The sequence below is a fragment of the Cornus florida genome, unplaced genomic scaffold, assembly GCF_030987335.1.
Source record: "Cornus florida cultivar Cherokee Brave unplaced genomic scaffold, ASM3098733v1 CherokeeBrave_3.0.0_Hap2_Chr11, whole genome shotgun sequence".
Classification (NCBI taxonomy): Eukaryota; Viridiplantae; Streptophyta; class Magnoliopsida; order Cornales; family Cornaceae; genus Cornus; species Cornus florida.
The window spans coordinates 98,464,872-98,478,790 of record NW_026775581.1 but is presented as its reverse complement, the minus strand read 5'-3'; the positions used below and the strand labels follow the sequence as shown (position 1 = coordinate 98,478,790).

The following is a 13,919-nucleotide window of genomic DNA, read 5'->3' as shown; positions in this document are numbered from 1 at the left end:
CCTAATTGATTCGGGAAAAATATCCAGATCAGGGCCAAATATAGCCCACCAGGGTATAACCCAGTTTGAGAAATTAGCCTTAACTGATTGAGGGCATATCTTGAAGAACCAAGAATGCTTATGCTTCGAATTTTGATAAAAGAACGAATATGTCCAAGCTGAGATATAATCCCAATAATTGTAACTGTGGCCATAGGATATTTTCCTTGGCAAATTAGGATTTAATCCCCAGTCACTAGGCCGTATAAGCCTCTTAAAGATAGCTTTACTATAAGTAAGAGGACTATCTTTGGAATTCGGAAATTGCTTCGTGTGGTTAATCTCCACAGACGAAGTTTCAGTAAGAATGGCTTCATAGATATATCTATGGCGACCATCCGGTGCAGCATATTGTTGTGTTTGGAAATATCTGGATTTAACTTCCCAAGGATCTGGCATCCATTGCTCATCTTGAGAATCCAGGTCCAATACTTTCTGAATATACCTTTGATTAGGTATCCATGGAGTTTCTTGTTCAATAACCTCTTTCATGGTTGGTTTCTGTTGTTTCTGTTGTGAACTGCTGCTGCCTTTAGAAGGTGTGCTGTGCAGATCAGCAACATGATCCAAATATGGAAATTGATCATCATTTAGTGGTATAACCACTTTGGCCTTAGCCTTGTTTTTGCCACAAGCCTTTGGAGTATTACCCCGGCCTTGCCCATGGGGGGGCTGATTCATGAACCCTGCAAAAATTCACGAGTTAGAAAATCATGTAAAGAATTAGAACTGCCTTTAATATATTCAATAGAAAAATCAAAAACAGATAAATCAGCTTGCCAACCAGCAAATATCTGTTTGGAAACTATATTCTTTACATCTTTTTCCAGTACTTTTTTAGCAGCACTACAATCAATGCGTAATAAGAATTTCTAATTGATTAAATTATCTTGGAATTTATAAATGCATTTAACCAAAGAAAGAATTTCTTTTTTAATGGTTGAATAATTTAATTGTGCATTTTTCCAAGTTCCTGAAGTGAAGCGAACTAGCTCATTTGTTCCTGTATTTGGATTCTTCCGTTTAAGAATACCACCATATCCAATATTGGATGCATCTGTTTCCACAATTTTGAACCATGAAGAATTGGCTAGAGCTAAGCAAGGAATTTGTTTTGTTTTGAGTTTAATCTTTTGAACTGCCTTGGTGTGTTCCAAAGTCCATGGGGAAGGAGATTTCCTGAACCTGGTGTACAAAATTGCTGTATTCCTTTCAGCTTGAGTTGATTTGCACCAACTGCTTCAGGGAAATCTTCCTTTCTGTAATCCGACGAGATCGAATGGCGAGAAGGAGGACAAGAAACATGATAAGGAAGATGACTTCCTTTAGATGATGTAGATCGGGGTAGATCTACTGATTTTCTGAAATTCAGAAAAACATCACCATCCTGGTCCTGAATAACGCAGTCCAAGCTATGATTAGCAATGGGCTTTGCCGGTACTGCATTAGAAATTGTCCAATGTTCAGGAAATGTTATTTCACTCCAAGGAATCATCCTTTTTGTGGCAACATTTGATGTGAACATGTTGGTATCCCATAACGCTGTTACGCCTTTTGAGTCTTTACGTATGGCATTGGGACACAAAGTATCAAGTACTTTGTAATGGATGCAATAAATAACACTTATCACTTCCGATCCAGGTAAATAATCATACCCAGAGGTTTGAACACGAAGACTAACTGCCTCATGGATGTTTTTATCTGTTAAAGATAAATTCAGACTAGGATAGACATTAAAATAAACCGGTCCATGACATAGACTGGTTTCCAATGCACCCATTAAAGAAGGGTGAAATTTTTTATTATCGTAATTATGTAATGAACAATACGACTATTATTCTGTCTAACTTATGTTTATCCCAGATTCAATTATGGGTCGTCCAAAAGTCGCGTTGGAATGTTTAGCCCGCTTTCTGCATTAAATTGCTGCACAGGGTATTATTTCCAGTAAACCGTTGACAGACGAGTAATAGAATCTCTCTTAAGCACAACAACGACAGAATAGTAACTTACTGTTCATTATATAATATTATAATATTTATACTATGCAGACCTCAAAGCATTAACAATATTTAACAGACATGTTAAAACCATCTTCCTCCTCTTCAGGAGTAAAGGAAAATCAGGATTCCGAATTGGTAAAAAATACTGAACTAGTGGAATGGACCAATGTTCAAAATAAATTGAATAGATGGACTATCCCTCCAGTAAGTGCTAAGAGCATTTACAAAATCAGAATGCTTAATCTCGCTGATCTATGGACTGTCAAGACCATGGAATAGACCATGCAATTAAGCACTAAAGACACAATAATTAAATTATCGTCTTCCCGTAACCTTCAGAGGCACATGCACAAATATAAGTACATCCATACTTAGCAAGGTTAAAGGTTTAAAAGCAATTTGAATTAAACCTATATGGATGTACTTATATTTGTGCATGTGCCTCTGAAGGTCACGGGAAGACGATAATTCAATTATTGTGTCTTGAGTGCTTAATTGCATGGTCTGTTCCATGGTCTTGACAGTCCATAGATCAGCGAAATCAAGCATCTGAGTGAAATCAGTTTGAAAAGCCTCAATATGAGGTAACACATCAGAATCAGAACCAATATCAGGTTCATCATGGGATAAAGTCTGAATTTTAAGTCCTTGAATTTTCTGAGTAAGAAGAGTAATAAATTCTTCATTCTTCTTAGGATGTGAAAGATTGAAGCCTTTAACTTCAATTGCAGGTTTGACCAATGCGTTGGATAAGGAAGCTTCTGGAGGAGAAGGTTTATCAGTAATACACTTAGTATTAATTGTATTTAATACCGTGTCTATTCCTGTTTCAATTCTCCTAAGCTGGGACCCTATCGTTTGTAGACAGACATTAGTATAATTGTTTTGCCTGTAAACCTGAGAAATGTCTTTTTTAGTATCATTACAGGACTGATCAATTATTTTAGGTTGGCTATAAGCCTTGGTTTCCACTTTTGCACCACTATCAGGGTCAATTCTTTTCAGAATTAAATGTTCAGTGGGAGGATGGACAGAGTGATAAACCTTATCTTCAGATGTAGTCCATGGTTTGAGAAAATCATCCAATATGTTTATATTAACAAGAGAATGATTTGTCATAAAAAACCAAGAAATAAAAGGTATAACCATTTTGCGTTCTTGTAGAAAGTCATAAAATTGAGTTTTAAAAAGCTGTAATTGATTTTGGTCAAAAGCTTTAAAATACCAATTTCTGAATTCTTTATATTGATCCCGTTGAAATTCAGTATTAATGGCAATTCTATCTGGGATAAAATCCATTAAAACTAATATTCATGAGGGTCATTTATATCTGTAGGATCTTCAAATTGATCCTTAACAGATTCATTTCCGATTCCCATTTCTGATGAAGTTGGGCTGAATTCAATTCCAAATTGACAACGAGACATACCTATCGGTGCTTTCTCGTCGACTCCTCTTGGAATTTGATTCTGAGATTGCTTTCCAGTGCTCATGATTTGCATCATTGAGTTGGAGAACCTTTGCTAAAAAGACATCTTTATACCACCGGAAATGAGTTAAAGATGGACATCTTAGATTCTGGAGAAGTTCACGACTCCGTTCACTATTAGCGCCTTCGGGGCCAACAAAATGTTGGATAATAGTGGTGATGAGGGTGTAAACCACATCTGGAGCAGGTCCTGGTTGTTGAGTAGCTTCATCTTTAACTATCTTGGTAGCAGAAAAGATTTCAGCTTTCTGAATGTCAGTGAGAACATTATCCCACCATCCTTTGAGAACATTATCCCACCATCCTTTAAGGATTCTTGTAAAATCAACGATAAATTTAACAATGGTTGGGTCAGTATTGTGGTTTAATTTACGGACTGGTTTCCAATGCGCCCATTAATGAATTCTAAGACTTATTTCTCTAATATCTGTGAACACGGTTACCCAGGGCCCTGACCCACCAATATGCACGCATTGCTAATTACGTATTTATTTCCGACGGACGCAATGTCCAATCATATAATGCGATACGAATTGGACCATTGGATCACTAAATTGAATCTGCACCGTCAGATGAAATCAGTCATCTTGAATAGTATTGTACACCCTACATATGTGCGTGTGGTGTACATAGATATATGTATATTATATTGAATTTGAGAACCTTCCATTCGAAAAACGCTCTCTTTCGCACCAAAAAAAAAAAAAATCCAGTTGTGCTCCTGTCCGTACAATCGGAGCTGTTTTTCCGACGCAACGACTTGCCTGAATCTGACTCCGTACCTTGTCGGTAAACCAATCGTACTCAGTTTTCAATGTACTCGTCGTTGAAATTTTTTTCCAATCAAATACTAGTAGTATCGAATTTGAACATGTTCTTGAAAGTTTTGATTGACATTTCATTAGATTCAATGATTCGAATTCAAGATCGTTCTTGTTCCATCTCTTTCATGTTACACAGTGCTGATACAACAGAATGAGAAAGAGAAATTCGCGCCAAAAAAGGCTGTGATTGGTAGATATGATGGAGACGATGAGAGAGAAATCGGATTTCCCGCCAAAAAAGCTTGCTAGGCAGCTAGACTTCACAGAGCTCAAAGGCTTATCTTTAGCTGTTGCCGTACAAAGGGAGGAGCAATCGGAGTCACCGGCGAAGCCGAAGTTCAAATTGCGTCCCCCAATTTATCCACCTTCTCGTCCGCCATTGTCTGCACTGTAGGTTTTCTTCAATCGATACCTGTTTAACGGATCACTTAGAACACATATTATGCGACTGTGAGTTTATGCAACTTAATATTTCAAGCCTGTTTGGTTGGCTAGAAAAATGAGTAAAAAAAAGTTGCTACATTATGCATATAAGCCTTTAAATTTATTCAAATAATTAAAGCCAGTTTGGGCTGCAAAGTATGAGAATGCGGGTTCAAGTTCGAGGTAGTCTCTTTGTTCAAATAACAATGATTCCCCTGTTAGGGATCTGTGACCAAAAATAGGTATATCTTGTGACTGAAATACTATTATAATTGGATTAATTAGCATAATCCGGGATAGGTTAGGTTTGTACAAGGTAATGGCGTTTATAAGCTATTAGCTTCTCTTACAAGAAGAAATCAACCAAGCTTTTATCAATAATTTTAGTGGACAAAGTTTTTAATAATTTCAATTTCATAGGAACTGAAATGATGTAGAAGTAATAGAAAGTTGAAAATTTCTTTTTCTTTTTTTATTTTCTACAGTTTCTCTGCAGACAAATCAGTTTTAGTGTGCATTCTTTCATCACTCTGTTGTACTACATTAATTTTGCTAAGTTCTAAATCAAGTTTTTTTCTTTACTGGATGGAAATGTCGTCTTCTCTCAAAGGGATGTCTGAACTAACTTTTAATAATTTATTTTGTAATAGGAAAGTAAATTCGTTCAATTTATTTCATGATGTGATATTGCAAGAGGGAAGCAGTACACATCTATAACATGAATAGAGCAAAAATGAAACTTTTACAGTTATTGAATTAATTTAGATATTTTCAATCCGAGAGAGTTTCCTCTGTGTTTGCTATGATAACATGTTTCTTTTATTCTTTTAAACAGAAAGCCAGAGTCCTCAAATATACTGTCACATACTAACATCGAAGTCAAAGATGGCACTCCAAAGGAATTGAGACATTGCAAGTGCAAACAATCAAGATGTTTGAAGTTGTAAGTGCATAAATCTTTGAATGCAAGTCGTAAGACTTAAGTGCATAACTATTTGAGTGCATCTACATAGCAATTCAGTTAAAGTAAGGGAGTTCTCTATTAATAGCTTAATTGGACTACCATTCGGTCCGTTCCTAGTCTCAAATATGTGGCACACTGCCCAAGATCACTTAATTTCTATCTGTCATTTTGTTTCTTGTATAGAAAAATTCTCTCACAACAAAACTCAGTCTATTATTTTTCCTTGTTTATCCTAATGTTGATAAAGTAAAAAGGGATTGGGTGTTTCTATAAGGAGATAAACCCAAAGAGAGCACGCCTTCTTTTAGCTCATAGTTTCACTCTTACTTTTGGCGGATGTGCTCTCATCTTCTGAAAGAAAGATGTGCAGTGGAGGTTTTCTCTGAACGAGCAAGAACCGAAATGGATCAATCGAGTGCAAAGGGAGCTGAATAATAGGACTTTGGGAGTCGAGATTGCTTTACGCCATCAAAGTTCTCGTACTTGTAGCTTGTGGCTTTGTTAGTTGACTTAATAGTTTGCTTGTTGCGGTTGTTCATGTCTCTCCTTGGTCAGATGACCAAGAAATTGGCTCATACCACATATGATCAAGAAACGAGTACCTATAATCACATGAAAACCATGAAAGCCAGTTGCTAAGGAAAAGGTTTTCCTAATTGTACTCCAAATATTGAACAAAATATTTTACTGGTTACATAGACAAGTAAAATAGTTGGATTTGCCAGTTTTATAACTGTTTTTACAAGAAGCAATGTTATCTGTCTTTTTAACTTCGGCTCAGAAAAGCTGTTGCTCATCTCTTGCAAATGACCTTTTTATGTAATAAATTCACTATATTAAATGCTGGATGATGGATGGTGCCCTGCAGGCTGCTAAATCTAACCCTAACAGTTTTATGGGTTGAAGGCATGTTCTATTTACATGAATTAATATTATTTGCTTTACATAAATATTCTGCTACTTATTTGCTTTTGCTAGATTGCATTACTTACAAAATGCTAACGTACTAAAATGGGCAGATACTGCGAGTGTTTTGCTTCTGGAACATACTGCAACAGCTGCAACTGTGTTAATTGTCAAAATAACCTTGAGAACGAGGCTGTTAGGAGAGAAGCTGTTGAATCTACCTTAGCGCGTAAGCCAAATGCATTCATGCCAAAGATCGTAAGCAGTCCGCATAGAAGTCAGGATAATAAGGTAAAATTATGGGATTACAGAGGTTAAAAGAAATTATGCTCTACCCCAGTGGACTTTTTGCTTTTATTAAGCCATCACTGCCTGTATAAGTTGAACTAGATGGTACACCCATTAACATAGTTACAAGTGTATCTCAAGTATTAACTGAAGTCCTCCATTTCATATTAATTTTTGTTTACAATTTGATGCTCATTCTAATCTTTTTATCAGGAGCCTTGTGTTTTGTTTTGCTGTTAGGCAATCCAATGTTTCTGTTGTAACTTACATGAGATTGTTCTGACGAAGTTGTCCATTGCAGGATTTGGTTCCTTATTGGAGAAGCGCTCTAATCATTTCTCGCTTGTTCATAAAAGGGATATCCATAGAGGATGCTAAATATAGACACTTTTTTGAAAAGAATAAGCAAATTCATGATTATTATTTGGTATTATTTTTATTTTTTATTTTTTATGGTTAGCTATATCATATGCATGACTTTTAGGAATGGTAGGATATTTAATGACCCAAAATTGACATCAAGAAAGTATTTTATTTATTTATTATTATTATCACGACCAGGGTTGCTAGCTGTAGCTCTCCGGATCTCTACATCCGGAGTTAGGGTTGCTGTTAATAGGGTGTCTTGTTTATGCATGGACCTGGATCACATCATATGCTGAACTATATTTCTACATACTTAATATTGAAACTAGGTATGGTTCTTCTGTTTGCTGTAATCTAGTCATATGGAAGGCAAAAATCAGGTGACATTTACTTCTTCTTCTGGGTCTGTTGTTTACTATTAAAGGGACTACATTTTCCTATGGAGGCGTAAAAATGATGATTATGGTCTTATATTTGTGGCCTTTTGGAGTGACAGTTAGCTATGACTAATCCATTATCTGTCAAAAGCGTCAAATAGGTTGAAGTTGATTGCTAAATTGGGTGCCAAAAGATTGACTTTTTCTGCTGTGCCAGTCCCATCTCTCTGTAAGAATTTCAGTAAGCCGATGTCTTTAGAAGGGTTTGTGGTTAGGCTCAGGTTTGGTGTGTTTTCAATTAGTTGGCAATGTTCAATATTTGTCTCCTATTCCATATCTTCTCTTATTTGGAGAGTATTAAGAGTGACGGTGCTTACATTTCAAGTTATGCATTAGTGACATAATAAAAATCCCTCACCAAAGTTATTTCTTTTTGTGATGTACACTATAATGTCATTGAATTTAGTTACAATTAGGTTATGGCACAAATGAAAGCACCATTTAATTATTGCCTTACTAAAATTAACTTTTCCTTTACTATCCGTTATCCAGGTTTTTGATTCACCAACAGAAAAAAGACCTTATAGTCAGAATTACAACAATGAGCACTGAAATAAAGTGAATTTACCATAAAGCATAATTTGCTATCATTTTTGTCAAATTATCCATTTTATGACATATCTATACGAAGTAAGACTTATGCTTCATGCTTGAAATGATTGTACTAATTTTTGCGTTACTGCAAGAATGTGGTTGTTTTACTAAAGAGACAAGTTTTTTCACCCAGCGCGACGTGGGTCCTTCACAATTTTCTTCCCTTTTGTAGCAGGAGGCGTACCTAAGAATATAAACTTTTGGCTTCTACATTAGAAAGTTAATATTTATTTCATCAGCATGTTTGTTGATTTGCTCTTATCAAATTTGATATTCTTATTTGGTTGTATTGACTGCATTCAAACTTCTTTGAAACAAATGTAGAGTGAAGCAAAGGATGTTCTCATGCTGGGAAAACACAACAAGGGATGCCAGTGCAAGAGATCAGGGTGCCTGAAGAAGTATTGTGAATGCTTCCAAGCTAACATCCCCTGCTCTGAAAACTGTAAATGCAAGGGCTGCAAGAATTTTGAAGGATGCAAAGAGCGGTGGGCTTTTTCTAATGGGAACAATACCAATTCCACAGCCTGCATCCAGCAGACAAATGCTGCCATAGCTGGTGCTTTAGGGTTCTCTAGTTATAGTTTCTCTCAACAATCCAGGAAGAGAAAAGATAAGGGCAACTTTTTGGGTTCAATTAGTGAAGATCCTTGCAGGCTTGCACAATATCAACAGGTACTACATACTTAAGATCCTCATTGAAACTTGAAAAAAACATATTTAGCTGTTTATTTGGTGAAAACATTCATTACCGCAAATAAAATTTCACGTTACACCAGATGGGATAGTTTTTCCTATATCAGTTGTCAATTGAACGGGGTTCATTGCTTGGTCCAATAGTTGATTTGAACTGACAAGTGTGAGGGTGTGATTTGAGTACCAGCGAAGCCACTTTGTGATAAATAATGGACAATGTTAGGTCTGTCTCTAATCTTTCTCTCCCAACACCCCGCATAGGCAGGTTATATACTGGATCATGCAGTTATCAGTTGTCTCTGTATTAGTAGAAGTGGCTGCATATTCAAATGTTCTCCAGAACTTGAACAACCTCAAAATTCTTTCTTTATATCGCTGCAACTAATCTTAATCCTCATCCATATCTGATTTAAGTATTGGGTACTGTCACTGAAGCTCATGGAAGCATTGTAATTGTTGTCTCATCTATGTTTATAAGGTAAACCATGTCAGCACTTCTGGTTCCTCCTCTCCCTCATCTGTCCCCCTGATTTGTCAGACTGTTACTTCTGCAGCATTGGGCACTTCGAAGTTCACTTACAGGTTTATACCTTTGTTAACTTTACACTAGTTTGACACTTCATTAGAACTATCCATGTTCATTTGTCCAGAAGAACTGATTAGTTTTGCTGGTTGTGGCTGAAGGTCTGTGTTAGCTGGGACCATCCAACCACATGACATGATAGAGCTTTGCTCAATTTTGTTGGCAGTATCAGAAGCTGCTAAGGTTCTTGCAGGTATAGTACGATATATATAATATACAAACATTTGGTGGCTTATAATTCCTTTCAGGTTTTGAATTTTCATAACCATGCCCCTCTCATGGTTTTATGGAATCAGAATTTACCCTTCATCAAAACTTTATACATAGTGGAGAGGGCCAATCCTTAAATGGGTTGAGATTTTCAAAATTCATGAAAGTACTTTGCTTATCTATTCTTTTCCCTCGTATCTAAACTTGTACATCTATGTATCTGTGCATGCATCAAGAAGTTTGGCTGGTTTAATTAACTAAGCCTAAATGTAAAACTCAATACTAACTATCAGAAACTACTTTAACCATGTCATTTCAATTTGATATTCCTTAAATGATTTTCTGATTTTATCTAAGTAATAAGGCTATTTGAATTCTTCTGTTCATTGCACATTGAAGTGTGTCCTTCAATCCAGCTGTAATGCTCAACTTGGTTTTTTCATGTGATTTTGTTCATCATAAAATCCTCCAAGTTTAATGCTCCGTTTGTTTCGACGTAAAATATTTTCTTCGGAAAAGATTTTTCTTTTTCAGGTAAAATATTTTCTTTATTTTTGCTTTTTTGGTGTTTGGCAAAGGTGCAGTTCGAGATTGAGGTCTAGTCCATTGGGCTGGGCATGTAAAATAACTTGTCGAAAATTAATGGATAAATTATTTTTGTTAGGTTTTAATATTTTTTTTATTAGTAAATATTTTACGACAACCAAACATAAGAAAATAAAAAATATATATTTTCTGAAAAATATTTTACATCCAAACAAAAGGAGCCTAAATGTGTTTGCTTTTATGCTTTGCGAGGTTTTTTAAGCTGTTTCAATAGACAATGTTCCTAGACGAAATTTATCAAATGGGATTTTTTATTTTAGTTTTATATTCATTGTTCCTAGACGAAAAAGGTTCCATCAATGTACAAATCGAGAGAGAAAACCAGACAGGCAGTTTCTGTGCTGCCCAAGATGAGAAGTACTACTGCCAAGAAGCACTTGAGGTCCAGAAAGCTGTGCCAAATGACGATTTGAATGGAAATAAGGTTGATATAATTGGCAAAGACGATTCCAGATCTGGTAATGATGATGTGCAGAATGGAAGTCCAATGTCTCCTGGAACACTTGCATTGATGTGTGGTGAGAAAGATAAGTTGTTCACACCAGATGCTTCCTCAGTCCGGATTTGGAATCATGGCTGCAACACATATGTCAATGTAGAGCAGGAAAGGCTTGTGTTGGCAAAGTTCAGGGATTTTCTTAATAAGATCATCACTCGTGGAATCATAAAAGGTAGTACTTTTGTATCTCATCCTTCTAAAATAGAGTAGTTATAACTTCTAATTGTGTTATGAACATAAAAAGATTATATTGACTACACCTACAGTTGTAAAACTATTGGTTTGGAAGAGGTTCAAACTTCAAACAAGGATCCAAGTAACTTGTCTTTAACTTAGGCAGCAGATGGTTTCAAAAATTACATTGTCTATTGTCCAAATACCCTAGTTTGGGTGCCATTCTTCCGTGAAACATGACATACAGGAGAAATACCCTAGTTTGTGTGCCGTATCACCCGGGAAAAGAAAAAAAAAAAGAAGAAGAAACGAATAGAACAATTATGGCACACATTTTTATGACCTTATTGTCCGAATCTACTGTTGATTCTATGAAATCATACTCATTTTGTTGAACCTCCTTCCTAGCCCCGAGTCCTAGCCCTAGTTCCTATTGAGGGACTGACCTGGATAGAGCTGAAGCAAGATTGGCTTTGGTCTTAAACATATGAGTTTTTCACCTATCTGTATTGAGGGGGTCTATCTGGGAAGATCTCTTTGTGAGGGCATTTCCATACTTTTGGCAACCTTTCTTTTTATTTGATCATCTGACCGCGGTAAGGGACTATTACAGTACAGTAAGTGCGATCCCTCGCCCTTCTGCCGATTCCCTTCTTCCTGGCTTGGCCAAATCATGGACTTCAGCAGGGCAAATAAAGTCAAGACAGCCATTTTCTAAGTACTTGGGCTTGGCAACTATCTGTTAAGTTCTATGACTTCAAAATTAAAAATGGAAGTTTTTCAAGCAAATTCGTTTACCATATTGTTCTGTGTTGTGGCTATGGAAACAAAACTGTCGCTGATTGTGCCAACAGAATTTTCTTCATTGTCTTTTTTTTTTTTTTTTTTTTTTTTTTTTTTTTTTTTTTTTCATTTGTATATTTCTTATTTTGGGCCTTTGTTATTTATTTTGGTCCATGTGCATATTCTTGTTCCAATTATTTTTAAAACTTTTAATTTTTGTTTCTCCAATATTTCATTCAGAACATAACTAATTTAATGTCATGTTTTTTATTTTTATTTTTATTTTTATTTTTAAGTTTCCCATCACACACTGGTATATTGTGATAAGAACAAGAGGCTCAGTGTCAGTGGTGCATTACAATATGCCAATCTAATTGTTATCAGTCAACTATCATGAAAATTCTTAGATGCTGATTTCTTCAAATATGATTAACCCTTGCACCAAATGAATCCCATGGAGTCCCATACAAGCATACACACCTAGGTCCTTGACTAATAATTCCATAAAACTCCATCACATGTTAATTTTCTATTAAAATTTCAATAAATTGGAATTTAGATATTACCCTACCTAAATTAATAATTAGGAAGAAGTTTAAAAGCTTTCTAGTTGCTCTATTTATGATTAAACGAGACCCGAGAAAACTATGGTTCAATGCTTTTCCTTCTTGCTACTTAAATTAGTGAAGTCATGACCTAGAATGTTGTCTTGTCGAAATTAATTGTGTGGTATTGTCAAATCAATTAAATGATTTGATCAGGTGTTTTAGTACTGTATCTTCCAGATGAAGGCATCAGGATGATGTTAAGTAGTGGAGTTTGTTGTCTTGCAAATATGTAAATTATTAGACGTGCTTTTGGCCTGCAGTGCAATTGTTGATCCTTTCCGAGCTTGTATTATAATATTCTTTTCTCTGGCTCTCAGTTTCCTATACATGAAGAGTCTTACCATTTTTTATCTGCATTGTGACAACAGAATGCTTTTTGTTGGCTGGAGCTACTGAGGATCAAATGGAGTTACTGCTTGGTGATGGCATTGCTAAACCTGGAAGCAAAATGGTAAGTGAACTGGAATTGGTAGGCAATGGGATTTTAAGAGGTCATGGTCCAGATGATGGTGAAACATCTCCAGCTTTTGGTGAAGTGAAAACCCCTTCTGCTAAGACTCTACCGCTAGAGGTTCAGAATACCACTGTAAAAGGGCACATGACACCTAAAAACTGAAAAATACTTCTAGTACCTAAATACCACATTAGGATTGTAATAATTTCTGCCATGATTTGATGCAGTTTTCATGATGCAGGATAATAGATTGTTTGGCCTCACTGTTACAAACGATTTTGTGTGAATATATAATATATAGATTCTAAAACTGTGGTTAAGTACCATTTTGAAGTTCCATTATACAATTGTACTTGCAGACCACCACAAGATAACTACTTGATGGAGATAGCCCTGTGTATTTGCGGAGAGTAAAATCTAACTGTTTAGTATACTTTGCATTCCTTCTTGTTGGTGTTATTCCAAATAGTAGAAACCTTGACACAGTGCAACATTGGCGAATGACAATCTGATAGCTAAGCTGAACTATTGAAAGCATGGCGGCAGAATTTTTGTAAGAAATTTAGATTGTATACCTTTACTTTCAGTACCACCAGTAAGTATTAGTGATTCATATTGTGGACAAGGGATGACATACCTATAAATTAGGCAGAGACCGGAGAGGGTTGGTTCTATTCTATTCTGCTGTGTTTGAAAGTTGAGTTGTGGTTGAAATCTGCGCGCTTGGACTGAGTTGCGTTTTGGTTCAGTTTCTTGGTAATGGTATTTGTGCAGAAAAGCTGATCCTGAGTTTGGAGAGGAACTTCAAATGTGGATAGAAATTGCATGAATTTATTGCCCAGTTGACTTGTGTTATCTATAACAACTGATTTGATCTAGCTTTTACAGAGAGCTTAATACACATTTTACACACAGATTAATACACACATTACAAGGTGATCTTGAATCTGTACAGGACAAATTTATACTTAAA

At 35.9% G+C, this 13,919-nt stretch overlaps 1 protein-coding gene across 4 annotated transcripts; it reads left to right on the top strand.

Annotated features, from left to right (window-relative positions):
* Positions 1 to 4,164: 4,164 nt before the first annotated feature.
* Positions 4,165 to 13,350, top strand: LOC132284768 (protein tesmin/TSO1-like CXC 5). 4 transcript variants are annotated; one of them, XM_059786895.1, is made up of 10 exons: positions 4,165 to 4,316; positions 4,492 to 4,745; positions 5,614 to 5,721; positions 6,762 to 6,939; positions 7,238 to 7,363; positions 8,658 to 9,008; positions 9,508 to 9,611; positions 9,714 to 9,805; positions 10,710 to 11,099; positions 12,861 to 13,350. In XM_059786895.1, exons 2-10 carry the CDS (start codon positions 4,552 to 4,554, stop codon positions 13,106 to 13,108), a joined length of 1,791 nt encoding a protein of 596 aa, XP_059642878.1. In that variant the 5' UTR covers positions 4,165 to 4,316; positions 4,492 to 4,551; the 3' UTR covers positions 13,109 to 13,350. The 4 variants fall into 4 exon arrangements, with proteins under 4 accessions (XP_059642878.1, XP_059642877.1, XP_059642879.1 ...); XM_059786894.1 differs by having other exon boundaries at positions 4,165 to 4,320; XM_059786896.1 differs by having other exon boundaries at positions 4,165 to 4,347.
* Positions 13,351 to 13,919: the final 569 nt, after the last annotated feature.